The 27,067-nt window shown below is 38.5% G+C and overlaps 2 protein-coding genes and 2 long non-coding RNA genes across 4 annotated transcripts; 3 read left to right on the plus strand and 1 right to left on the minus strand.

Annotated features, from left to right (window-relative positions):
* Window positions 1-250: 250 nt before the first annotated feature.
* LOC310998645 lies at window positions 251-1,541 on the plus strand. Its single transcript, XR_014596006.1, has 4 exons — window positions 251-367; window positions 581-898; window positions 1,148-1,420; window positions 1,521-1,541. It is a non-coding gene; the product is annotated as an uncharacterized lncRNA (long non-coding RNA).
* A 12,514-nt stretch (window positions 1,542-14,055) lies between these two features.
* LOC310998069 lies at window positions 14,056-14,736 on the plus strand. Its single transcript, XR_014595966.1, has 3 exons — window positions 14,056-14,257; window positions 14,359-14,384; window positions 14,685-14,736. It is a non-coding gene; the product is annotated as an uncharacterized lncRNA (long non-coding RNA).
* Window positions 14,737-15,962: 1,226 nt separating this feature from the next.
* vdac2 (voltage-dependent anion channel 2) lies at window positions 15,963-21,940 on the plus strand. The gene is made up of 9 exons (XM_083988257.1): window positions 15,963-16,141; window positions 17,301-17,372; window positions 17,479-17,528; window positions 18,137-18,289; window positions 18,421-18,473; window positions 19,660-19,887; window positions 20,509-20,659; window positions 20,756-20,813; window positions 20,955-21,940. The coding sequence occupies exons 2-9, from the start codon at window positions 17,306-17,308 to the stop codon at window positions 21,044-21,046; spliced, it is 852 nt and encodes a 283-aa protein (XP_083844383.1). The 5' UTR covers window positions 15,963-16,141; window positions 17,301-17,305; the 3' UTR covers window positions 21,047-21,940.
* A 1,908-nt stretch (window positions 21,941-23,848) lies between these two features.
* Window positions 23,849-26,622, minus strand: LOC310997877 (neurofilament medium polypeptide). Its single transcript, XM_083987701.1, has 3 exons — window positions 25,828-26,622; window positions 25,598-25,722; window positions 23,849-25,283 (listed from the first exon to the last, which is right to left on the minus strand). Exons 1-3 carry the CDS (start codon window positions 26,593-26,595, stop codon window positions 24,044-24,046), a joined length of 2,133 nt encoding a protein of 710 aa, XP_083843827.1. The 5' UTR covers window positions 26,596-26,622; the 3' UTR covers window positions 23,849-24,043.
* Window positions 26,623-27,067: the final 445 nt, after the last annotated feature.

Below are 27,067 nucleotides of genomic sequence, written 5' to 3' on the forward strand. Positions count from 1 at the left end.
CATGTGAGCTCACTGTCACTCTGCCGTGACCTACTGGGACATGGAACAGAGCCATTGACAGTAGGACAACCACCAAGTCACTATCATGGGTGGATGAAACACTTTTAGTTTACACTGCTCACTTATAATTAAATACAAAGACCACCATGTGGCTAAATGGGGTGGTAACTTCCTCAGACAACTTACATAATAATTTTAACATAAGAGGAAGACACTTTGTAACAGATGAAACAGTGTGTTGAGGGGAATTAGGAAGTATAAAATCAGCCGGCTATGGCACTGGTTCATTTTGTCTGACTTTGCTTCGTGACTGTCCCAGACATGGCTACTTATCTCACAATTCTTCTCATCCTCACTGGACTCACAGGTCAGTCACAGGGTTGATGCTAAATATGTTTGTATATTTGTTTTCTAATCTTTGTTGTTCACCTCATGTCAGATGAAAATTGCTGTTATTAAATGAGCATTGTAATAGTCTATATATATCTGTGGTTGATTCATAAAATGTAGGGGCAGATATGAGGAAGGTTGTTGTTAATGTGTATATGTGTTAAAATGCTGTATTGTGCTCTTGTTGCAGGAGTTAACAGCGTAACCACAGTCAGTGACGTGTCAGTGAAAATCAAAGATTCAATCACTATCCCATGTCTCTATGACTTAAAGTACAGGAATAATGTGAAATACTTGTGTAAAGGATATAATTGGAACTCCTGCTCATATCAAGTTAAAACAAATGGACGTAGCTCTGGAAGGTTTTCTATCTCTGATGACAAAAACCAAAGAATCTTCAATGTGACTATAAAGGATCTGATGAATACAGACACTGATTACTGGTGTATTGTGGAAATTAATAGAGGCTCAGATGTTGGACAGTATTTTCACCTATCAGTCACCACAGGTAAGAGCTCTTAAAGCAACTTTAAATACATTTCAAATCATTTCTGGAATTTGAACAACTTTAAGGAAACACACTGAGGGGTTCATTTTTCTGTAAAGACACAGTTTTTTGTAAATTGAAAGTCAAGACAGTTAATGTGCGGTCTTAAGTAATCATTGGATATAACTACTGTATGTGTAAAATGTTTATCTTTAAAACTTAAGCAGTTTCCCACAGTTTTCTAAGAAATACATTTTGTTTTCTCAAAAGGGACCCCAGGCCTTTATGTGGACCATCAGGATATCACAGGGTTTAATGGAGAGAGTGTATCCATCAACTGTACCTCTGGTAACTCTATGGATAAAATGAAATGGTGCAGGTTCGGTGGAAAATGTGAGACCATCAGTGATCAGAGAGACGGTGTTTTCACTGTGAATATGAGTGGACTGACAACAAAGGACAGTGGTTGGTATTATTGTGCCCAAGGAAAGTTGCAGATGCCTGTGCATGTCACAGTTACTGAGAGACCTTCTACTTCCCCTCGTAAGTATTCCTAGTGATTGTAAACATATGTCACAACCATTTGTAAATATTGATATTAGAATTGTTATAGTACTCTTCAAATTTTTTTTTTCCATTATAGCAACAATATTTTCAACCACCATATCAACCACTGATCACAGCCTTGAAACTGCAAGAAACAGGTTAGAAGTCTATACATTTACATGCAGTATTTTAACAATGGCCACTCAGTGGTCAAATAAAGCCATCCTCAAAAGGGACTCCTTATAGGCTATATTTGTGTTTGTTTTTTTACATTTTATATGAATATTTAATGTTTAATAGTAGTAATTTGCATATAAAACCATAACATCAATCAATCCAACTTAATTTGATTTTTTTTTTCAAGATATCTAACTAATTTGTATTGTGTCCTTGTTTGCTTCAGTACTTTTCTCCTAAAGATCCTTGTCATCCCTCTGAGTGTGTTAATCTTCACTGTAATAGTTGCCTTGTTCATCTGGTTGATGTTGAAAAAGTACAGTAAGTCTACACCAACCGCAAATATGTTCATAACTCTTGAGTATTTTCATCACAAAATGTTGAGTCAGTAACAGGAATTTTTACTTTCCTCTTTTAGAGCAAAGCCACACGACACCATCAACCACAGCCAGGGTAAGCTGGGCCATTTAGACTCTGCTATAAATACAGATAGTGTATGTTCTTACATAGATCTGCTTTTTGGGGGGGTGCAGTACCTCGCCAACAATTTTATCATACATACATAAATAGGCCTACATTCATTTTTTTTTTCATGTACCGTGGTCATGTACTCATCCATGTGCCTGAAACTGTAAAATACATTTTGAGAAAATCCTGACATTAGGCTTGCCCCTTCCAACACAGGCTGAAGAGGATGCAGCATACTGTAATGTTGGGTGCGCAAGAAAAACTTCCAAGCCGGTATTAAATAATACAAGTAGCCTGCACTCAAAGACACACAAAAGCCAACTTCAAGAAACTGAAAGTATTCCATTCTCTGTTTAATATCTCTTCCCCACACAGAGACCACATGCTGAAAATGACCTGGATGTGACCTACAGCTCTGTGGTTACAAAAAAACAACCACCGCGAAAGGCACATGCTGAAAATGACCTGGACGTGACCTACAGCTCTATAGTTACAAAAAACCAACCAGTGAGAAAGGCACATGCTGATAATGATATGGATCTCACATACAGCTCTGTGGTTACAACAAAAGAAAAAGCAGCGAGACGGGCAAGTATTAAAGCAACTTATCTCAACCACATTGATCCTTATGTCTGTGATTTCAAATACTTTTCTTCCTTCCTGATTGTGATATTTGTTTCTGTTCTTCAATAGGTTGAAGCACAAGAAAATGGTGTTACATACAGTACATTGGCTCAGATCCATCAAAATATTTAAATATGCTTAATCTCTCAACCAGGGGACTGTTTGGTTGTGCTCTTGCTACTTCCTTGTTTCTTTCTTCATTTCCTCTGGAAGCTGCACAACATTACAAAGAACTATTGACCTGTTAGTGCCAAGTCCTCAGTAAGACCATTGGTAACATATCTTGGCTTCAATATACTATATATTAGGTGCAAAGCTGACTACTTGGAGAGTATTTTAATAATCATTGATGTTAATTTAAATATTTAATCAGTGATAATACAATGCAACGAACTGTGGCTAAAAGAACAAGCTTGCATTGCTAAGACTTTTAATCAATGTAACAATAAAAGTAAGAAGAGCAAGAAAACAGTTGAGACTGCAGTACTGTAGAGATTTTCACCCTCACGTCTTCCACTTTATATTCCTTTGTGGATTACTCTTTGTTCTCAGCAGTCACACTGAGGGTCTTTTTCAGAAAATGAGTCATTGTAATGCACCAAAACAAAATACCTATTAAAAGTAGTTTTGAACTCAAATATATATATATATTTTTTTTTTGTTTACCTTTAACATACACTGGATCTGTACAACTTGGTTATTCCTTACTTTGTTATGTAAATAAATGAACCTATTTAATTCAATTCATCTGTAGTGCTCATGTCATTTTACAGTCTACAGCACACTCTTTTCTAAAATGCATGTAACTTCCTCGTGGAAGACAGAACTGCTCTATTAGTAAAGTTAGGAAGGAAGTAGTACTGTAGATCAGTTCAGCCATCAGATCAGCCCATTCACCAGCATGGCTGTTCCTCTCAGCTTACTTTTCATCCTTATTAGACTCACAGGTCAGTCACAAGATTCATTTTAATATTGTGTACATTATGTCAGAAGATGATAATAATACATGCTGCATACACAAGTATTATAGCCATGCAGTTTTGTTATTCATAGATTTTGAAGACAAAAATTGTGTAATATGTAATACAAAAGAGGAAGAATAGTCTTTAGTGTTACAGTATTCATTAAATGGGATTTGTTCTTGTTGCAGGAGCTCACAGTGCAACCAGTAGAGTCAGTAAAGACGGCTTAACCACAGTCAGTGGAGTGTCTGTGAAGGTTGGAGGTTCAATCACTGTCCCATGTCTTTATGGCTCGAAGTACACTGACAATGTGAAATACTTATGTAGAGGCTATTTATGGGACTTCTGCACATCGAAGGTTAAAACAAATGAATTAAATGGGGAAAAGTTTTCGATCTCTGATGACAAAAAACAAAGAATCTTCACTGTGACTATTAAAGATCTGACATATGAAGATGCTCATTACTGGTGTATTGCAGAGGTTGATAAAGGGCCAGATGTTGGAGTGTATTTTCAACTGTCAGTCACCGCAGGTAAGAGACTTTAAGTAGCAAATCCTTTTGTGAAATATGAACAGTTTGTTTGCTTATAAATTGATTCCCTTAAGGATTTCTACAATTTGTTTTTCTCCAGAAGGTATGCCACATCTCTATGTGGATCATCAGGAGATAACAGGATTTATTGGAGAGAGTATATCCATCAGCTGTTTCTTTAGCAACTCTGGAGAAGGGAAGTGGTGCAGGTTGGGTGGGACCTGTGTAAAAAGGTCCACGGGATCCATAGGTGGAACAAGTGTGACCATCAATGCAACAGTCAGCAATGTTTTCACTGTGACAATGAGTGGACTCAGGACAGAAAGCAGCGGCTGGTATTACTGTGTTAGAAGAAACCTCCAGATGCCGGTGCACGTCACAGTTACTGAGAGACCAACCACTAGTAAGTACTACAATTTTTAAAAGTATCAAGCGTATACTTAATATTTATATGTGATATTATTTGATAGAGACTAGATTTTCATTATTGTCATGTTATTGCATTAATCGTTTGCTCTTGTTCTTGTAGCTTCTTCATTATCACCCATTACCACTCACTATCACACCCCAACTCCAACTTCTGAACCTGTCAGCATCACTTCTGTTTCACCCACCAGGTCAGAAGTCTTTGCAGCATTTAGAAAGCTGAGACCATTTTGTAAAAACTCTTTATTCATGACTTTACGATACAATGTTGAACTTTTTAAACAAAAGCATTATGTTGATTTTAATTTGTTAATATATTGTGTAGTTTGAAGGTATGCTGCAGCATTGCAGTTGACCAAAAGAGGTTTATCATCCCATTATGTGTGTTGATCATCCTTGTCATGGTGATCCTGTTCATCTGGTTTATGTGTAAAAAGACCAACAGTAAGTATGTGCTAAAACCAACAATGCTCGAACTATTTGCTATTCACGAGTAGTTCTCTATTCATCCTTTAAATGTGAAGTTAAAGGAACTTTTATTGCTTTACTTTTAGCACAGACTGACGCAATATCATCACCAACAGGCACAGTAAGATATGCTGAATCATTTCTAAATATGATTTTTTTTTATACAAATAACCAGACTCTCCTTTTGAAGCTGCAGGATTACAACTACTGAATGAACCAGTTATGGTTTTTGATTCAAAAGTGTTTCTTCTGAATTCTGCCTTTCATTTTTTTTTCAACACAGGCTGTAGAGGAAGTGAAATACAGTAGTGTGAAGCACAAGAGTAGACCAGACAAGGTAATAACCAGTATGAAAACCACTATCACTTCTGTTATTAAGCAATAACCAGTAATGTTTTTTTGTTTGTTTGTTTTTTACAATAGATAATCTTTAAAGAAACTTGCTACACTGTATGCTGACACCTGACATTATTCATTATTATTATATATATATTATCATAATTAATTATCCACTTGAAAACCATTTAAGATGCACTACTGCCTTATGAACTTTAGCATATAGTGGTGTGAATAATAGCCACAAATAGACACATCAGAAGTGCTCCCATGTTTCATGTGAAAGGCTCATGAGTCTAATGACACGTTCAACATTACTGTGGTTGTGCTTGTACAAATAGTACAAAAGGGAGATAGCACTGCAAGCTTGTTGCAAAACTGTGTGAAAAAGATAATTCTACTGTAAGATACAAATGTGATACATCACTGATAACAGCTTATGCTCTGTTGCCTGATGTTAATTACTTGACAATGACTCTTCATGAATTTTATTATGATTTGAGCCTGTACTGAGGTCTGGAAACAATCTCTTGCAGTAAAAAAAAAAAAAAAAAGATATGCTGTTAATATGGGCTGCATAACACTACACCATTGTGGATGAACATGAAATATATGTCTTACATCTTGCGCAACTCTGATGTTGTAAATTCCTGTTGAAGAGAAATACAAACCATTACCAGAAGTTAAGTCACCATTATTTCAAATACCGGCAATTCTGATGACGTGTTCCCTTAATTGAAACAGTTCATTATTACTATTTTACAAAATGTGGTCTTGTTGATGTAACGTGATACATTTCAGTAAAATTATATAAAGCCTTCTGTTGATTACATCTGCTTTGCTCGTCAGGATGAGGAGCAAATAATATACACTTCTGTTGATCACACCAGGGGAGCTTTACACAAGGTAGCCATAACCTTTGAATTTCTAATTGTATATGATACAGTACACTATTTTATTTTATTTATTTATTTATTGTTTACCATGCAAAGGCCTATTTATGAAAATATGAAGAAAAACAGGTTGAACTGTTGAACTGATTTCTGTTTCAAATCTGTTGCTTCTTTGTCCCCCAGGACTCAGATGCAAAGGGCAACGTGGAAGTGATATACAGCACTGTGGTACAGCCTGCTGTAACACAATAAGCGGTACAGAGCGTCAATTTTAAGAGATCCAATCCCATCCTTATACAGTACATAGTCAAACTTTTTTGGCCCAATTTTCAGCAACACTAGCAGTAGCATCATGGCTCTTTGGTGGCAACATCAGTTGGTCTCTCAGTCACTTTTGGTCCAGATTGAAATGAAATCTCATTACAACTGGATTGCTATGATACAGGCACTCCAGATGCCGATGATTTCATAGAGCCATCATCAAAGCAATTTTGATGTTTTGACTACATACCTGCAAAAACATCAGTGCATCAGCATGCTAAAGTTACTGTAATATTCAGCTCAAAGCACCATTGTGACAATGTGCAATACATGATTGATCTTCGTTATTTCTTTCTAATTGTCTTTTTCTCTACTCTTCTCCAACAGATTAAAGAAGCAACTGCATAATCCCAGCAAAACCTGTGAATGTTCATTCATAACTAAATATTACTCATCTGTCATCATAGGCTACTTTTTTAAATGTTGTTGTCATGTGTCTTTACTTTAGTTATCATCTATGTTCTTCCTTTGTCAGTTTTGACTTTGAAGACCATTGACAGTGGTTTAAATGGTAAATGACAACATATACAATAAGGATACTAGTGTTGGGTTGCTCTGTGCAGATAGACTTGTTTATTTTTCGAAATTGTAACTGTCTCCATAGCCTAGTTAATGTGTAGCTATTTGCTGATATCACATGATAAGAGAATAAATCATCATTAACTGAAGGAGACTAACTTGGGATATTGTAAGGTAACAGTTTAGCCACACTGTAAATCATTTGCAAATGAAAAGTGCTCATCAAAGTCAAAATTGTTGAAAAGCCCACAACATGATTAAAATGCTTTGTGATTTCTATTAGTATTGTTTATACATGTGGGCTAAAAGGTTATAATTACTGCTACGGGCATGTTTTAAACAAATGAATATATTTTGGGGTGCTCATCTTTTCTTGCATCCAGAAATGAAACCTGAAACCCAAGTTTTACTGCATGGATATTTATGCTCCATAACCAATACAGTTCCACTTCTTTATATTCATCATCACTGAACTGAGGACTGGTATATTCAGAACAGTTTGCAGATAAACAGTTTGCACGTGACGCATTGCGTGATAAATATGATAATAATGCTTCTTTGGAAAAACAAATGTGACTGTATTTTTATTACTGTACAAATAAAATCTGACAATGTTAAAACATACGTCTCGATGTTTAATCCAATGGATTTTCTTTAAAACTTTCAAAACGTTTTATTGATTACTGTGTACAATGTTCACATGCTCAAAGTATGAAGTAACTGTGAGTGTGTGCATCATCATTAAACCAAATTCATCGGACTGCGTCAAAAGGTGGAGATTAAAAAGTTGCAACATTCAGAATAACCAGGAAGAAGAGCATCAGTCTGTAACTGTTTTAGCTGTCTTATTTTTTTTGACACTCCTCACCGACATGGCTGTTCATCTCAGCTGTCTTCTACTCCTTATCGGACTCATTAATCAGTCATTGTCACATTTGAGTAAGTAGGCTATTTTTTGTCATTTGTCAAATAAGTAATGCACAAACTTCTTTTTAAATTGAATTACATTTGAAAATAATTATGTATGATCTAAAACAAGCAATCATTTTCAATAGACAGGTTATATTATAGATGATTTACCTATATCCTTCCTCTTGTGTTCGGGTCACCAGTGAAAAATTATTAAATCCAAAATTTTCATGGATAAGGAAGCCTCACAATGTAACCAAGAGAAGAAAAACAGATTGGATGAAAAAAAATGTTTTTAATGTATTTTACAGCTGATTTAAAACACATAGATGGCAGTAGAAAGCTAACACAAGACGAAGAATATGTAATAAAATGCTGTGTTGTGTTCTTGTTGCAGGAGCTCGTGGTGTGACCACAGTCAGTAAAGTGTCTGTAAAGGCTGGAGATTCAATCACTATCCCATGTCTCTATGACCCAGAGTACAGGACCAATCTTAAATACTTGTGTAAAGGATATTATTGGTCCTCCTGCTCATATGAAGTGGATACAAATCAACAACGTAGCTCAGAGAGGTTTTCACTCTCTGACGACAAAAAGCAAAGAATCTTCACTGTGACTATAAAAGATCTGATGGACACAGACATTGATTACTGGTGTGCTGTGAATATAGATGGAGGGTCAGATGCTGGACAGTCTTTTCACCTGTCAGTCACCACAGGTAAGAGCTATTAAAACAGCTTTAAGTACATTTAAACTCATGTACGGAATATGAATAATTTGGAGGAAAAGCACTAAGGAAGATTTATTTGTTTGCCACGGAGATTGATTGTCGTAAAAATTTCCACAATTTTGTCTTGAATTTGTTTTTCTCCAGAAGGTATGCCACATCTCTATGTGGATCATCAGGAGATAACAGGATTTATTGGAGAGAGTATATCCATCAGCTGTTTCTTTAGAAACTCTGGAGAAGGGAAGTGGTGCAGGTTGGGTGGGACCTGTGTAAAAAGGTCCACGGGATCCATAGGTGGAACAAGTGTGACCATCAATGCAACAGTCAGCAATGTTTTCACTGTGACAATGAGTGGACTCAGGACAGAAAGCAGCGGCTGGTATTACTGTGTTAGAGGAAACTTCCAGATGCCGGTGCACGTCACAGTTAGACCAACCACTAGTAAGTGCTGTTAATAAACTTGTCAAAACCATACTATGAAAGTTCATTATGTCCGTATGGAATAGATAAGTTGCTTTTTTCTTTTTCAGGAAAGTGTTTTTTTCATACCTTGTTGATGGTTTCGGCGTTTTTTCTTCACAAGTTCTGAGGAAGGCGGAAGAAAAAACGCCTAAACCATCAACAAGGTATGAAAAAACCACTTTGTCCTGAAAAAGAAAAAAGCAACTTGTCAAAACCATGTTTACATGTTTCGATATAATTCTGCACTTAGCCATAAGAAATAAAGTAAAACTCTTGATTTAATTCAATCAATGTTTATTTCCATGATATTCCTCTGGGAATCAATGTGACTTTTATTTCTGAATTGCAGGGAAAAACATATCGCCCAATCTTGAGTCAATCAGTGAGTCAGTCACTGCATATCAGTCCAAAGATCCTCCCACAGTTCAACCTTCAGACCAGCACAGGTTAGAAGCCTTACATACATACAACATCTAGAACAGTGCGATTTTATGATATAGAAGAAGCAAACAAACTGAAAATGTGAGGAAATCTATTAGATGATATAAGGTGTTGATAGAAATTGTAAAAAAAAAAAAAAAAAAAAAAAAAAAAAGAGGCACAGTATTTTCTGTTAACATCTAAGCAAGGTGAACTGTTAACACTGATAGGCTGTTGACAGTATTAACACTATTGTTTTCATTCTAATGCATTGTCTGCTTTAAATTTATGCAGCAGTCTTTCCATCCTCCTGAAGAGTTTTATAATCCGCCTGAGCTTGTTGACCTTCATCATTGCCATTGTGGCCTTGTCCATCTGGCTTATGTTCAAAAGATCCAGTAAGTGTTAATACAAATTATAAATCATATTTTCAGACACACACAGGTCACTCTGGTTACTCTAATCTTTTTGTTGTTGTTTTCTACTATTTCATGTTTAGAGTGGAACAACAAAGCAGATTCTCCGGTAAGATATTTCATTTTCAATGAAGTTTTTCACAAGGCTGTTCTCACACAACTGAAGATGTGCTGTGCTGTCATGGTAGTTTGCTTATCTTAGTGGTGTCAAGAGAATTCCCTGTGTGAAAGAGTAGCCTATATAGCGAAAATACAGCGTAGCAGTGAAAATGAATACAGTATGAATATATCATATAAAATGCTTGTTGAAATACTTTCTTGTCTATGTGGCTTTTTGCTGTTCAGAACATTAATATCAGCCACCCAAATATGACTGCGTTCCATAGTCAATTATATTTTCTTTGCTCCTTCAACACAGGCTGAAGAGAACATGAGACCCGGTACTACTGCTGTACAGTAGCCTACAAGGTAGCTAAATCTTCAAGCACACATACTGTATTTCATATGTGAGCTTCCACACTGCTAACAAATTTGAGATCAATAGAAAGCAGAAACCTATCTGCTTAATTTTTCTTACCTACAGTTCAAATGGATGCTGTAAAAAAAAAAAATCTTTAAACTTGCATCACCTTTCTTGCGTAGTTACTTTGTTCTTCCTTCCCCATTGTTTTGTTTCTTCAACAGGATGAAAAGAAAAGAAAAAAAAAAACAGCACCCCTGTGCCAGTGTACTGAAGCAATGCAAAACAACATGTACCCTGCATGTCACTGTCAGTGCACTGTAATTTTAAGTAGAGGCAGCATTTGTAAACCTTGAGTGGTGCATGTGTTTTCAAATTGATGAAGATGTTTTCTGAATTTGTTGTGTATTAGTGTGCTTGCATTGAAGCTGCAATATTGAGTTACCATTAGGCTACAGGAGAGTGATTTTAATAAAACATTATTTCTTATTCTATCACAACATAATTATTGGTTTGTCTTTATATTTGGCCCTGTAGTAGACTGGCGACCTGTGCAGGGTGTAGGCCTACCCTGTCCAGGGGATGGATGGATCTTTTCGAATGTATCTAACTGTTACGACTGCCATATGTTGGTACTTGAAGCTGCTCTTAATATTTGGTCTTCAAACCTTTATACCTGCGTATCTCCTCTTATACATATAAATGTAAAGTCGTGATTAAAGCTACGAAACTGTGGCTAAGATTTATCACTCACATTTTATCCAAAGCAAGCAGTGTAATTTTAAGAAACGTCCACAGGGAGATAGCACTGCAAGCTTGTTGCAAAACTGTGTGAAAAAGATACTTCTAAGATACAATATGATATGATACATCACTGATAACAGCTTACAGCCTGTTTCCCCTGTTAATTACTTGACAATCCTTTCAATCTTGCAAGGGATGGCTGAAATAAAATACACATTTTCATGAATTTTTATGATTTTTAAAGCGTGTCTGGAAACAATCTCTTGCAGCAAAAAAAAGATACTGTTAATATGGGCTGCAAAACCATTGTGGATGAACATATATGTCTTACATCTCACGCAATGTTGAAGAGAAAAAGAAACTATTACCAGAAGTCAAGTCACCATTATTGCAAATACCGGCAATTTCTCTGATGATGTGTTCCCTTAATTGAAACAGTTCATTATTAATATTTTACAAAAGATGGTCGTGTTGATGTAATGTGATACATTCCAGTAAAATGATATAAAGCCTTACTGGTAATAACATCTGCTTGCCCTTTCATCAGGATGAGGAGCAAATAATATACACTTCTGTTGATCACACCAGGGGAGCTTTACACAAATTTCAGCACGGTGGCTAAATCCCAGCAAAAACCTGTAAATGTTCATTGATAACTATAACTATTTTCAGACCATTGCCGTAATGATATCTTTAAGGACATGTTTTGGAAAATGTTTTTAAAAAAGGTGTTAAATTGTCAGTAAATATTTTTAAAATAACAATCATAACCACTCCAGACTTTGTTATTTATGGCTAAAAAGGAAATTTGTTGATCCAGTTTTGTTTTTGTTTTTTTTAATTCCATGTCTCCAAACTTTGGAACCAAGATTTCATTGAAATACCATCAAAACCATCCACTGGTTGTAGCCTATTACATACTGTACATGTGGTGCATGTTGCAGGAGGGACAGGACCCAATCCCAGCTGATATTGACAATATTAACATTTTATGACATGAAACAGACACATAAGTCACACTTATGGGCACTTTAGAGTTGCTAAATAACTTAATGCACCAGTTTTGATCATAAAACTCTACATTTGCCCACTTTTCCTGATGATTGGCATTTTTAATCAGTAGTCATAAGCACCTGTCAGTGTTCACATAAGTATGTTGACAGATCTTGCAGAGGTTGTTAGTAGTTCCAGTAGGACAACCACCAAGTCACTATCATGGGTGGATGAAACACTTTACTGCTCACTTATAATTATATACAAAGACCACATGTGGCTAAATGGGGTATTAATTTCCTCAGACAACTTACATAATAATGTTAACATAAGAGGAAGACACTTTGTAACAGATGAAATAATGTGTTGAGGGGAATTAGGAAGTACAAAATCAGCCGGCTATGGCACTGGTTCATTTTGTCTGACTTTGCTTCGTGACTGTCCCAGACATGGCTACTTATCTCACAATTCTTCTCATCCTCACTGGACTCACAGGTCAGTCACCGGGTTGATGCTAAAAATGCGTGTATATTTGTTTTCTAATCTTTATTGTTCACCTCATGTCAGATGAAAAATGCTGTTATTAAATGAGCATTGTAATAGTCTATATCTCTCTGTTGATTAATACAATGTAGGGGCAAATATAAGGAAGGTTGTTGTTAATGTGTATATGTGTTAAAATACTGTATTGTGCTCTTGTTGCAGGAGTTAACAGCATAACCACAGTCAGTGAAGTGTCAGTAAAGGTCAATGGTTCAATCACTATCCCATGTCTCTATGACTTAAAGTACAGGAATAATGTGAAATACTTGTGTAAAGGATATTATTGGAACACCTGCTCATATCAAGTTAAAACAAATGGACGTAGCTCAGGAAGGTTTTCTATCTCTGATGACAAAAACCAAAGAATCTTCAATGTGACTATAAAGGATCTGAGGATTACAGACACTGATTACTGGTGTAATGTGGAAATGAATGGAGAGTCAGATGTTGGACAGTATTTTCACCTATCAGTCACCAGAGGTAAGAGCTCTTAAGGCAACTTTAAGCACATTTCAAATCATTTCTGGAATTTGAACAACTTTAAGGAAACACACTGAGGGGTTCATTTTTCTGTAAAGACACAGTTTTTTGTAAATTGAAAGTCGAGACAGTTAATGTGCGGTCTTAAGTAATCATTGGATATAACTGTATACGTAAAATGTGTATCTTTAAGAAATACATGTTGTTTTCTCAAAAGGGACCCCAGGCCTTTATGTGGATCATCAGGAGATCACAGGGTTTAATGGAGAGAGTGTATCCATCAACTGCACCTCTGGTAACTCTACAAATGAAATGAAATGGTGCAGGTTGGGTGGAAAATGTGAGATCATCAGTGATCAGACAGACCGTGTTTTCACTGTGAATATGAGTGGACTGACAACAAACAGCAGTGGTTGGTATTATTGTGCCCAAGGAAAGTTGCAGATGCCTGTGCATGTCACAGTTACTGAGAGACCTTCTCGTAAGTATTATTAACTATATCACAACCATTTGTAAATATTGCCATAAGAAATAAAGTCAAACTCTTAATTTAATTGAATCAATGTTTATTTTCATGATATTCCTCTGGGAATCAATGTGACTTTTTGAACCCACAATTCAACCTTCAGACCACCACAGGTTAGAAGCCTTACACACAACATCTAAAACTGTGCAATTCTATGATATAGAAGAAGCAAACAAACAGAAAATGTGAGGTAATCTCTTTTTAAAGGCACAGTATTTTCTGTAAACATCTAAGCAAGGTGAACCAATTTAACACTGATAGGCTGTTGACAGTAACAAGTTTGTTTTCATTCTAATGCATTGTCTGCTTTAAATATACAGCAGTCTTTCCATTCACCTGAAGAGTTTTATAATCCGCCTGAGCTTGTTGACCTTCATCATTGCCATTGTGGCCTTGTCCATCTGGCTTATGTTCAAAAGATCCAGTAAGTGTTAATAAAAATTATACATCCTATTTTCAGACATGCTGGTCATAGCCTACTCTAATGTCTCTTTTTGTTGTTGTTTTCTACTATATCATGTTTAGAGCGGAACAACAAAGCGGATTCTCCGGTAAGATAATTCATTTTCAATGAAGTTTTCTCAGGCTATTCTCACACGACTGAAGATGTGCTGTCAAGGTAGTCTGCTTATCTTAGTGGTATCAAGAGAAGTCCCTGTGTGGAAGAGTAGGCCTATAGCAAAAGTAGGCCTACAGTGTAGCAGTGAAAATAAATATGGTATGAATATAAAATGCTTGTTGAAATACTTTCTTGTCAATGTGGCTTTTTGCTGTTCAAAACATAAATATCAGCCACCCAAATATGACTGCGTTCCATAGTAAATTATATTTTCTTTGCTCCTTCAACACAGGCTGAAGAGAACATGAGACCTGGTACTGCTGTGTAAGCCTACAGTACAAAGGTAAATCTTCAAGCACACATATTCAAATGTTATTTCATATATGAGCTTCCACGCTGCTAACAAATTTGGGTTCAATAGAAAGCAGAAACCTATCTGTTTATTTTTTCTTACCTACAGTTCAAATGGATGATGTAAAAAAAAAAAACTCTTTAAAATCTTTAAACTTGCATCACTTTTGTCTTGCGTAGTTACTTTGTTCTTCCCTTTGTTTCTTCAACAGGATGAAAATATAAGGGTGTTGCCATAGCCATTCTTTTATATCCACCCCTGCACCAGTGTACTGAAGCAATGCAAAACATGTTACTTGTCACGGTCAGTGCACTATAGGCTACATGACCTTTGTATGTCTTGAGCTATAGTCGTGCGTGTGTGTTTGATGAAGATGTTTTTTGTTGTGTAGCCTATTAGTGTGCTTGCATTAAAACTGCAATCTTGAGTTAGCCTACATTTAGGCGATTATGTGGTTTTAATAAAACATTATTTTTTTCACAACATAATTATTGGTTTGTCTTTATATTTGGCCCTGTGGTAGACTGGCACCCTGTCCAGGGCGTAGGCCTACCCTGTCCACAGGGGATGGATGGATCTTTTTCATTAACTGTTACTACTGCCATGTTGGTAGCCTACTTGGAAGTTGCTCTTTTCCATACAAATATTTGGTCTTCACACACCAACTAATTAAACAAACCTTTATACCTGCTTATCTTCTCTTATACATGTAGCCTAAATGTAAAGGGTAGTCGTGAATATAGCAATAGATAGATAGATAGATAGAGAATACTTTATTCATCCCTAGCAGGGAAATTCAAGTTAGTCCAGTAGCCCACACAACAATGACACAAAAAAGATGAACACAAAAAACATTTTAACAAGTGTTAAATAAAACGATTGCAGCAGGAACAAATGATCTCTTAAATCTTTCAGTTCTGCAGGTCGGGGAGATGAGCCTTTTACTGCGGCTGCTCCTCTGACCTGAGAGGGTTAATAAACATCATTATGCTACGAAACTATAGATGTATCACTCACATTTTATCCAAAGCAAGCAATTTTAGGCTATGGGCTTATTTTTAATAATAATTTCGTTCTCCTCCCACATACTTTGTCACAATCGTGCACAGATTTTCCACTTTTTTTAATCCTAATTAATCGCCTGACGGTTACCCTGACAACCAGCACTATGACCGTGACGCACGCAACCACGACATGACGTAAGGACATTTCTAGTCAGGCACAGTGGAGGACGTCCGTCCGGGGTCCTGCGCCGGGGGTGTGATAGCTCTGGCTTTCGTTGCAGTGCAGTCTCCTTCAGCTCGCCCTCCAACCGGTGAAGCCTCCCTCGGCCGTGTGGTGTGAGGAACCTCGCTCTTAAAGTCACTTTAGTGTACCGTTAGCCCCGTCTCCTCCTGGTAAGACAACCATTTATTCAACCTGACACCGTTAATGCACTTAATAACATGTAAGAGCCGCTGTTGGAGCCTGCGTTACACACGCCGGTACTCTGCAGGCTACCACAGGTAGCTAAGCTAGCTGTAGTCAGCACGCCGCGCCTCTCACATCAAGTTTAAACAGAGTAACTGTACATTATATAACATGGTATTTGCTGTTGAGAAGACATAATGTGTTTAATTAAGCTAGTTAAAGAAAATATCTACCACTAAATTCTACATTATTAGCGAGCTTTTCCTCAGCCTGCCCAAGGCCTAGTTAGCAACTGTAAGCTGGTAATGCCAGTGAACCGGTTGATTAACACATCTTGCTAATTGGCACCGGCATGTGCCCCCGCCACGCCTAACGGTGACTGCCAGTTCACGTGAAGGAGTAGTTTTTATAAGAGCCAGGCCTAAGCTGGACACACACACACCAGTGCGGCAAAATGGCTCCTGTTTCACTCAGTAACCTTGTCCACCGGCTGTCAGTCCCTTGTCCCGTCAGGGACTACCTGCAGCACTGTAAAGCTGTGGGTGCTAAAATGAAAAGTGAAATTAACATTATGATTATCTATTTGCCACGCGTGCACATCAGCACTTGGCAGTCTCAGCTTGGTAAAATAAAACTGCTCCCATTTCAGATATAGGGGTTTTAAAAGAGCGGCAGTTCACAGTTTTGTACAGTAAGAGCTGATCAGCATGTGCTGCTAGGAAGACTGGAAGACTATCTGGTTATCAGCAGGATAGCAGAGAGCCGTGGGTTATGTCAAACCCACTGATGCAAGGCCTGTTGAAGAGTCCCACTCAACAGATGTCTTTGTATATGAGCATATGTTCATCGTAACTCTAGATTAGTATATAGTAAACAAATTCACACTGTGCACAAACATTTCTCTCACAGTGTCACTGTTTTTTGTTTAGTCTAACCTCACAGTACAATACAAACAAAACACTTGACCAGAAGCTAGTTACTTAATAGTTTCACTGACAGCTAGCATTTGCTGGTTTAAGATCAACATTACTCATATATATATATAGTCTAGATTAAGGTGAATTGTAAAACCCATTGTTTGTTTTTTACAGGTAATGTACTCTAATTGAGAATAATTTTCTCATTTTAATTTGCTTCTTTCAACAGAAAAAATGGCCGTGCCTCCCACATACGCTGACCTGGGCAAGTCTGCCAAAGACATCTTCAACAAAGGCTATGGTATGGTCTCACGCAATAACTACACACACTGTGGTGTTGTTTATTTTCCTTTTGTAGACGCCATAGAAACTCCGAAATGTCTGAACTTGTCAATTCTCCTCTTCAGGATTTGGCCTGGTGAAGCTCGATGTCAAGACAAAGTCAGCCAGTGGAGTGGTAAGGTCATTTTTTAGTTTTAGTTTAGTTTTCAGAATAGATAACTAGAACTAACTTTATGACATTTCTTGACTGTTCTTTGGAAAGACTTTAATGGCAACAACAGCCATAAAATAATCAAGTCCATCCACATGAATGTGCCCGTCTTAATTTTAACATTCAGCAATGTAATTTACTAGGACCTCGAATAAGGATTATTTTTATTAACAAGACTTCATCTATTTTACAGTTTGAATTTCCTGAAGCCCAAGGCAGCAGTACATTGTTTGTTTTGTCAGACCTAAGACCAATATAAACACACATACAGTGTTACCAAACAGAGTTTCACAGCCACATTAGAGAAGTTATAACCTTTGACTGTGGTTTCTTGAATCACTGAATCAAATCTCAGAAGTTATGTCCTTTCTTTAAGTGACCCTAGATAACTCTTCTATAATTAAGATAAGGTTATAAAGGTAATAAAGTTTATCTGACTGCCAAATGTAATTCAGTCATTGAATAAGTCTCTTTTCATTTATTGATATATTATTCAGAGTCGCTTGTCATTATAAATGTGTTTTAGTTATATTTTTTAATGATTGTCGTCTCTTTAAAACTGTCCCTTGCAGGAATTCAAAACATCCGGTTCCTCCAACACTGATACCAGCAAAGTTGCAGGTAGCCTGGAAACCAAATACAAGAGGTCAGAATACGGCCTGACCTTTACCGAGAAGTGGAACACTGACAACACCTTGGGAACAGAAATCACAGTTGAGGATCAGGTTAGGAAAAGATTTTCACATTTCCTACACCTGTTATTCAACAACAGGTGTCAAAGTGTTCACACATTCCACATGACAGGACCATGTTCAGTGCTTTAAATGTCAAACTGGCTTTGTGCTGTTTCTCACAGATCGCCAAGGGACTGAAGCTGACTTTTGACACAACCTTCTCACCAAACACCGGGTAAGATCACTGTGATAATGTATTAATTTGAAGTTGGTTTCATGTGAATTTTATTTTGAACTCTGAACAAATGTCGCCTGCTCTGTGTATTGCCTCACCAGACTTATGACGAGCAACCTGATCTGTGCACATGCTTCTGACAAGTGTAGTTTGCGCCCATGTGACCCCAGCCTCAGTATGCAATTAGTCTGTTATAGCACCTAACTGTGATTGGCTGTTGGGTTGTGCACATTTGTTTGCTTAAATAATGCATTGCAGTTTGTTGTTCAGGGAGGAAGTAAAAAAAACAAAAAAACAAGTTGTACCAGTGTACCCATCAGGAATCACATAAGAAATATGACACATGGCCCAGAGGATGTGTCCTCTTTCATATTTAGTGTAAGACAGTTGTTGAGGGTGGAGTTGTGTTGTGGCTCTGAGACAGCATGTTCTAAAGTATAGTGTCATTCTCACATGGGTAAATAGTGACAAAGCTGCTCAGTTGAAAGTTATGGAGTCTGGCAAATTTATACTTTTGTGTCACCCTTATTTCAGTTTTGATCGTTTGGGTTTTTTGTTTTTTTGGTCATATTTTCGGAAATGTTCTCATTGAAGCAAAGTCAATTTGTAATCCAACTTGCTATATAAGATGACAGCTGGCACTGGGCCAAGGTGTAGAATTATCTGTGGGGGATAGTAAATACTGTATATGGCAGTCCAATCCCAAATTGTCTCTGCACACTGGGTCACCTTGCAGGTGAACCATGGGTGCCCCAAAATGTGTTCATTTGTGCATTTTAACATTTGTACATGTTAAATGTTTTTGAAAACAGAAGACTAAATATAAAAGTCAGATGTTCCTATAGTGTGCCATGGTCAAACAGGGTTTGAAGCTTGTAATGTTGTATTGCCATCCGATACTTATGTATGTTGTCTCACACTGAATGAATTGCATGCAGTCAATATTCTTTGTGTTGAAATTTGAAGCAATGCTATAACTTCAATTGTATAGTGTGCAATCCTTCATGTATGATTTATTTAATTTAAAAAATGCTGAGGTGAGCTATCAAGATTTGTAAACATCAAGTCTTTGCAGTTCTAAATGTAGCCTGCGGTAATACTGCAGTAAACACATCGTACCATTACCATTTTGAATGGACTGGGATTTCAGTTTGAGGTTGACCAAAGCCATGTTTCTCATCTACAGCAAGAAGAGCGGCAAAGTTAAGACCGCCTACAAGCGTGAGTTCGTCAACTTGGGCTGTGATGTGGACTTTGACTTCGCCGGCCCCACCATCCATGGAGCTGCTGTCGTTGGCTACGAGGGGTGGCTCGCTGGTTACCAGATGAGCTTCGACACTGCCAAATCCAAGATGACCCAGAACAACTTTGCCATTGGTTACAAGACAGGAGATTTCCAGCTGCACACCAATGTGTAAGTTGAAAACATTTCAGTTTTGTTTTTTGGTATATTGGGACTTATCACCCACAGAATGAAAAACAAAGCAATAGCTGCAAAAAGAATGAAAAATGAACGTTCAAAAGATCTAGGGCTAAGCAAACCACACAACCAACTGAAGTGTGCTAGGTGACACAACAACCATGCAACTTAAGGAGCTTTTAACAGTCTTCTTTTAACAGCCAGTTTTTTTATGTTTAACCCAGCAATGAAGTGAAATTTGTTTACTTTTGCAAAACCCTTTTGACCCGTATAACCCATATGACAAGAGTAGGAAAAAGCACCAATTATATCAACGTTGTTATAAATTGATGAAACACATAAGCCCCTTCAAAGGATGTATGGTTGGAAAACTCAGTCTTATGTCACAGGGAGGATGATGGCACATTGCCAACAAACATTGAGCATCAACTTTCAGCCAAAGCTGAAGCTATGACCGAAAAATTTTCTCTGAACTCGATACAATTATGCTGTTACCTTACTATGATATCAATTTTCAACACAACAGTCCTGTTGCAGCAATCCGCTAATGCCAACAATAGAACAATTGTGGTTCATGTAGCATGAGATCTCTCTTTCTCTTGCCAATTTTTAAAGCAATGATGGGGCTGAGTTTGGAGGCTCCATCTACCAGAAGGTGAGCGACAAGCTGGAGACAGCCGTCAACCTGTCCTGGACCGCTGGCAGCAACAGCACACGCTTCGGTATTGCAGCCAAATACCAGCTGGACAAGGATGCCTCCATCAGTGTAAGTAGTACAGGAAAGTCTTTCAGAATGAGATGAGTGAAGCCAAAAAAAAAAAAAAAAAATCTCGAGCTGACTTATTTATTTTCCCCTCCATAGGCTAAAGTGAACAACAACAGCCTTGTCGGCGTTGGGTACACCCAGACCCTTAGACCAGGTAAGTTGGTTTCCTACAGGTTCATGGACATGAAGCCTTGAATGTGATGCAGCATGTGCACTAAAAATAAGTCTTGAGTTGAACACTTAAGAATTTTGTTTGCGCATGTCATTTGCTAATGTTGGTTCTTGTTGTCTGCAGGTGTGAAACTCACCCTGTCTACCCTGGTCGACGGAAAGAACATCAATGCAGGAGGCCACAAGCTGGGTCTGGGCTTGGAACTGGAAGCCTAAACTTTCCTTATACTGCAAGGGACTAGGGAATATCAGAAGAATCTGGCCTTAAATGTATGTCCAACTCAAACCAGCAAGGGAATATCTTGGGAGAGAATGATTCAAAGGCTACGACAACAAACTCTAACTTGACTTCAAGTTGGTGCTTCTGTCATTTTACCTTTGTTGCTTTTTACTTTGTAGCTGCATCCATTCAAGAGACAGTTGGTGGCGTACTATTTATAAGTCATGTCATTGTTCCTGTCCAGCACTGCCATAATTATGAAATCCAATACAATCCCTTTGCCTGTCATCTACTGTGTGTGACTTTATTGTGATAATCCCAGACACTCCGTTTTGTGAGACCATCAGGTAACGGTTTTGTGTGTGAGCGATGTCATACCTTCTGATCTTACAATCATGACCATCTGATATTCCTTTGTCATCATTTGCAAACCTTGTTAAGTACACTAGGCTTTTTCTGCTATTATTTAAATATCCCTGCACCCTTCCTGTTCATGCACACAAGGACAAACTAAAGCTCTGTAATGTTTTGTTTTGCGTCGGCCATCAGGGGTTTGTGATGTTCTGTTACAGCTGCACACGTGATCGTCCCTTAAACAAGGCAGTTTTTGGGTTGCGTTAAGTTGGGTCTGTACATTTGAGAGAAACCTGTTCACTTGGCTGACCAAGCAAAACTAGTTTTTGTTTATTCTGTACTAACAGACAACTGGGGGGCACATAATAAATGTTCACAATAATGCCAAATTATCATTGTCCGAAAGAGGTGTAACTCAGTCACACGCATGCACTCTTGGCAAGTGCTTCTCTGTACTGGGCAGAGACAGAGCCCACAGGAAGTCTTGGAGGTCCTTATGTGTATGTATAAGTTTTCAATAAAGTCTTTGAACTCCACAGGTGGATTCAATATGTGATATTGAGGTTTCACTAAAAGCAACTCAAACTAGCTTGGTTGGTTAATGTCATACCTTAGAGCAGCTTCAGAAATTTGTCATGTATATTAATTTTCCCTGTCAAAGTTTATTTTTGCATCTGCACCTTGCATCCAAAGATGGAAAAGCACATTTGTGAAATCCTCACCCTTCTTAAAAAGTCATACCGATCAGACATAACATTATGACCACCTGCCTAATATTGTGTTGGTCCCCTTTTTCTGCCAAATATGCAACAAACTGTGATGCACTGTATATTCTGACACTTTTATATCAGAACCAGCATTTGCAATTTGAGCAACAGTAGCTCTTCTGTTGGATTGGACCACACAGGACAGCCTTCGCTTCCCATGTGTATCAATGAATCCATGACTCTTGTCGCCAGTTCACCACCGTTCCTGCCTGGGACCACTTTTGATAGATACTGACCCCTGCAGACCAGGAACACCCCACAAGACCTGCAGTTTTTGAGATGCTCTGACGCAGTCTCAATTTGGCCCTTGTCAAACTCGCTCAAATTGTTCATCTTTGCCCATTTTTCCTGCTTCTAATACATCAAGTTTGAGGACAGAATATTAATTTGCTGCCTAATAGACTGCTCACAGAAAGTTAGGGGAGATATTTATGGAAAATGTAAAAACGTATTGCTACAGTGATGGTAATTTCTTCATCTCAATGTATTGAAACAACCGTTAACAGTGGTGGATATACCACAACAAAACATGTCTCTGTCATGTGGCCAAAGGACATGCTCTTTGCCTTTCTGTGACTCTTCCAGCCTCTGTCTCTGTTGCAACCTGCTTATGACACTGTGACAACTTCCCTCTGAGAACATCCTGCTTGAAGCCTCGCAATGGCCAGGTACTATTGATCGACTAAGTGTCATCTTGGTCTCATGATGTCAAAATGTGAACAGCACGATGAAAAGGACTCTTTGAATACAAACAGTCATTGAACCTAGTGGTCGATTCTTGGATCAGACACGTGTTATGAGTACTACAACATTTAAAAGTTTCAAATTAAGTTTACCTGTAAAGGTTTTAGTGCATTATAGTGCATTCTGAAATTTCATCCAAAAGCCAAATATCCCTTACTCTTTGTGAGTAGGCTGTATATGCCACCCAGTAACAGGTGTCAAAATGAAATGTTATTCAGTGTTGTTCGCTTCACCTGTCAATGGTCATAATGTTATGCCTGATCAGTTTATATTCAAACTATTTCGTTTTTTTTGTTTTGTTTTTTGAGAAATGCCATTGTCTTAAAAAGCATCAAAAAGTTAATACAAAACAACTACGGTATTAGAGTCAACACGTGACATTAAACAAGCTGCTGTGAGCAAACAGTCCTTCACTGGGACTGAGGAGACCAAAGGTCCTTATGAAGAGACAATACACAGAAACAGGAAGTAAATCAACCAAGTGTGTAGTATCAGTCTGTCCTCATCAATGTTTTTGGTGCTGCCTGTGGTCTATGTGTGAAATGATCATCACAGTGATCAATGTTCTGATTGCGATCCAGAGTTTGTTTAAAGGACAATCTGTCAGTTGGACTACAAAATATATTAAAGCAAAACTGTAGTAAGTGGACCAATATTAACACATAGTAACATTTGACTTCACTTGTACTTTGCAAAGACACAATAATTAATTGACAAAATAATTTGGAGTCGCAGGTTGTTGTTTTTTTCATATTGCATTTATTATGTCAGCGCATATCAAAGCAGATGAAGATCAATGCAAATTGAGGATTCACCTTGCATCATTTACATTCATAATTATATTTGTAAGGTGAGTCAAAAGATTTTAATACATCCCAAGCTGATTTAAAGTCCAAAGGCAAATCTGTTGCAAACAGAAGAATCATGCTCTCTCTGTTTGAAGAGACGTCACAGGTGTCTTCTCTCTCTTTGCTTGGCTCAGGTTGGGCCTTGAATTTGCATCACCAAAGCCATTCTCAATTTTCAGTGTAACCCTGATATTTGCATATGAACTGCTGGCTTGTTGTATTGAAGGTGGACTTATCTTATCATTGCTGTCTCAGATATCACTTCTGTTTGTTGTTTGGTTTATTTGTCTGACTTTCTGGTCTCTACATTCTCAGGTTTACTTTGAGGATCATTTGTTTCCTCTGAGCCTTTGGTCAGCTCTGGTTTCTGAGCCTGGCTGCTCCCTGCTGCCTTGTGATCTAACTCTTTGATTTCTGCATTGGCATTTGTCTTTTCATTTGGCAACATAGCACTCTCTGCTTTCTGATCCGTCCCTTCAGGGAGACTACTCACTGCTGCATTAGATTTCAGGGGAAACTCTTCATCTTGGCTTTTATTGCTATCATGTTGCGCATCTTTAGTACTGTTCACTACTTCAGCTTTTGCAGCTTCAGATGTATTGTTTTCCTTGTGCTCTGCATGGTTGTTTTCCTTTTCCTCACTCTTTTGTGTTGTACTTGAAGTTACTTGAGCCTTTTCTGAAAGCTCTCCTGTCTCTTTGGAAAGAGGACTCTTTGTAAAATCAGTGGTTTTCTTATCTGAGACTTGAATAGCACTGCTTAACTCTTGGGTTTTCTCTGACTCTTTCGACACTTGGGCTGAGGTCTCATCAACTGGCTTCACTTGAACTGAAATACAGCTTTCTTTCTGAACATCCTCTTTTTTAACATTCACAGATTCACTCTCCACAGTGACCTCTGGTTTTAAATCATCTGCTTTTGTAGAGAGATCTTTCAGCGCTGCATCTCTCTCTTCTTTTGTACTTTCAGCTGCTTCATCCTGTTGCTCATTTTCCTTCTCATCAGGTTCCTCACATAGTAAAACGTTGCTTTGACTACTTTTATCGAAGCCACTGTCTCCGTCAGCATCAACTACATCAGACTCATCTTCCACTTTTCTATCATCTTCCACTTCACCAGGACTCCCTCCATCCCCATCATCACCTCCATTCACTGTCTCTAGTTGATTCTGCTGACTATCAGACATCTGCTCACTTCCTTCCTCTCCACTGTCTTTATTATGCTCCTCCTCTTCCTCCTCACAGCCCTGCCTGTCCCTTTTGGTACACTCCTGCTCGTCCTTTCCTACCTCTGTCTCCTCTGATCCTGTCTCCTCAAATTCTGACATCTCAATTTCCCTGGTGGTCTCTGTTATGATCTCCTCCACAAACTTGTACTGGGGCTCTGCTCTCCTGTGAGGACCTCCTGGCCGGCTGAGGCAGGGGAGGGGGTACACAGGGGACTGGTGGTAGATGTAGGGCAGAGACATGTTGGTGTCTGCGACGCTGGAAAGCCGAGCTTCCTCACCACAGAGAAGTTTCCTGCCAGGAAAGGAGACACAGATGCTGTCTGAACACAACTGATGCTTGAAAAGACTGTAAATGCCTTGACAAATACAAAGGGGTTGTCTTAACATGAATGAAATTTGATTATTGTCTTCAATTAGAGACTGATTTGTTATTGACCTTTGTAATAGTGTGAATCCAATTAGTTCAACACTGATAGTTCACATAAGCAGTATTGTGTGACATTAATGTCAACAAGCCAAGTGCGGATGATAAATAAAGTTATAGAAAATATTTTTTTCAGCCATATGTTTGCAGTGCTGTGAGCTTCTAGATTCAGCACAGCTTACCTGTAAGACAGTATCTCCACATCCAAAGCCATCTTCACATTCAAAAGGTCCTGGTACTCCCGCAGGTAACCAGACATGTCAAATTTGCAATTTATGAGCTCATTTTCAAGTTCTTTGATTGTATTCTGGAGCAAGAAAGGGGAGAATATTTGTTAGAACTGGATAACATCTGTGCTAGAACAAGCACGTATATTGACTCGTCCTCTGGTTCACCTACAAAAACCTCTTACCTGATAGTGGATTATTTCCTCCTTGTGGCGGTCCTCGATGTCATGCAGTTGCTTCTCCAGCGCTTCCCTGGTGCCTTTAGCGCAGTCCAGTTCGATGTTTTTGGCCTGCAGCCGCCTCCGATGCTCCTGAATCTCTTGCTGGGTCGCTTTTAAAGCCTCCCTCTTGGACTCAGCTGCCTCTGTTAATCTGGCAAACTGAGATCGGAAAGTTTCTCCTACCTGCTGGACGTCTGTCATCGCATGACCTTCCAGCTGTGCTCTGATGTCTCGGAGTGCCGCAGTGACACCGGGGTTGCCAAAGTCATGCGTCTTCACGGTCACCTGCAGATCCTGGATTTGTTCGGACATCTCCGACACCTCGGCTTCATGGTTTCTCTTTAGGAAGTGGATCTCATCCACGAGGGACTGCGCTTTCTTGTCCAGCTGTAGTTTAGCCTGATAGGCGTCACTGATGTCCTTCTTCAGGACCAGAATCTGGCTCTCGGCATCTGATCTGCTACATGCCTCCCGTTCATGTTGTCTTCTCAGGTTGGATAGTTCTTCCTCTAAATTCTGATGCTCGATTTCGATCTGATGCTTCTGATGGGTAATATCCTGGACCATCTGCCTCAGTCTCCTGAGCTCTGGTCCATATTCCTCATCCAGGCAAGATGCGGGCTTCGCTTTCCCTCTTATCTCCTGGATCTCTCTCTCCAGCAGATGATTCTGGTGCTCCAGCTGGTGCACCTTATCTATGAATCCTGCAAGCCGATCATTCAGGCCGTGCATCAGTTCTTTCTCGTTCAACTTTCCACATAGCGGCTCGGTGAAATCCATGTCTGCGGACGACGTCCCTCTCAAGCCCGAGCGTCTTGGTTTGTCTTGTAAATACTCATACTGAGCCATCCTGCGCTGCGTACTGCGACTCATGTTGTCTGTCCGCGTGGGTCTACGGTGCAGAGACACTCCGCGCGCGCTTTTATAACCGTCGCCATCTGCACGGTCTGCAGAACGGAGCTGTCCGCGGTGCTGAAAGGTGAAGCATCAGCTGATAGTTTAATGATGAGGGCTTCACTATTTTGTCGCAGTGAGCCCGTGACGTAGATCAACTGAACCAAAACATTTGATCACCATCATCACCAATGCCATCACTTTTACTATTATTATTATTATTATTATTATTATTACCTTAAGGCTATTATTAGTGTTATTGTTATCATTAATTATTATTATTGTTGCGAACAACCTGCTCCACAGCTTT

This window comes from Trachurus trachurus (genome assembly GCF_905171665.1).
Source record: "Trachurus trachurus genome assembly, chromosome: 15".
Taxonomy (NCBI): domain Eukaryota; kingdom Metazoa; phylum Chordata; class Actinopteri; order Carangiformes; family Carangidae; genus Trachurus; species Trachurus trachurus.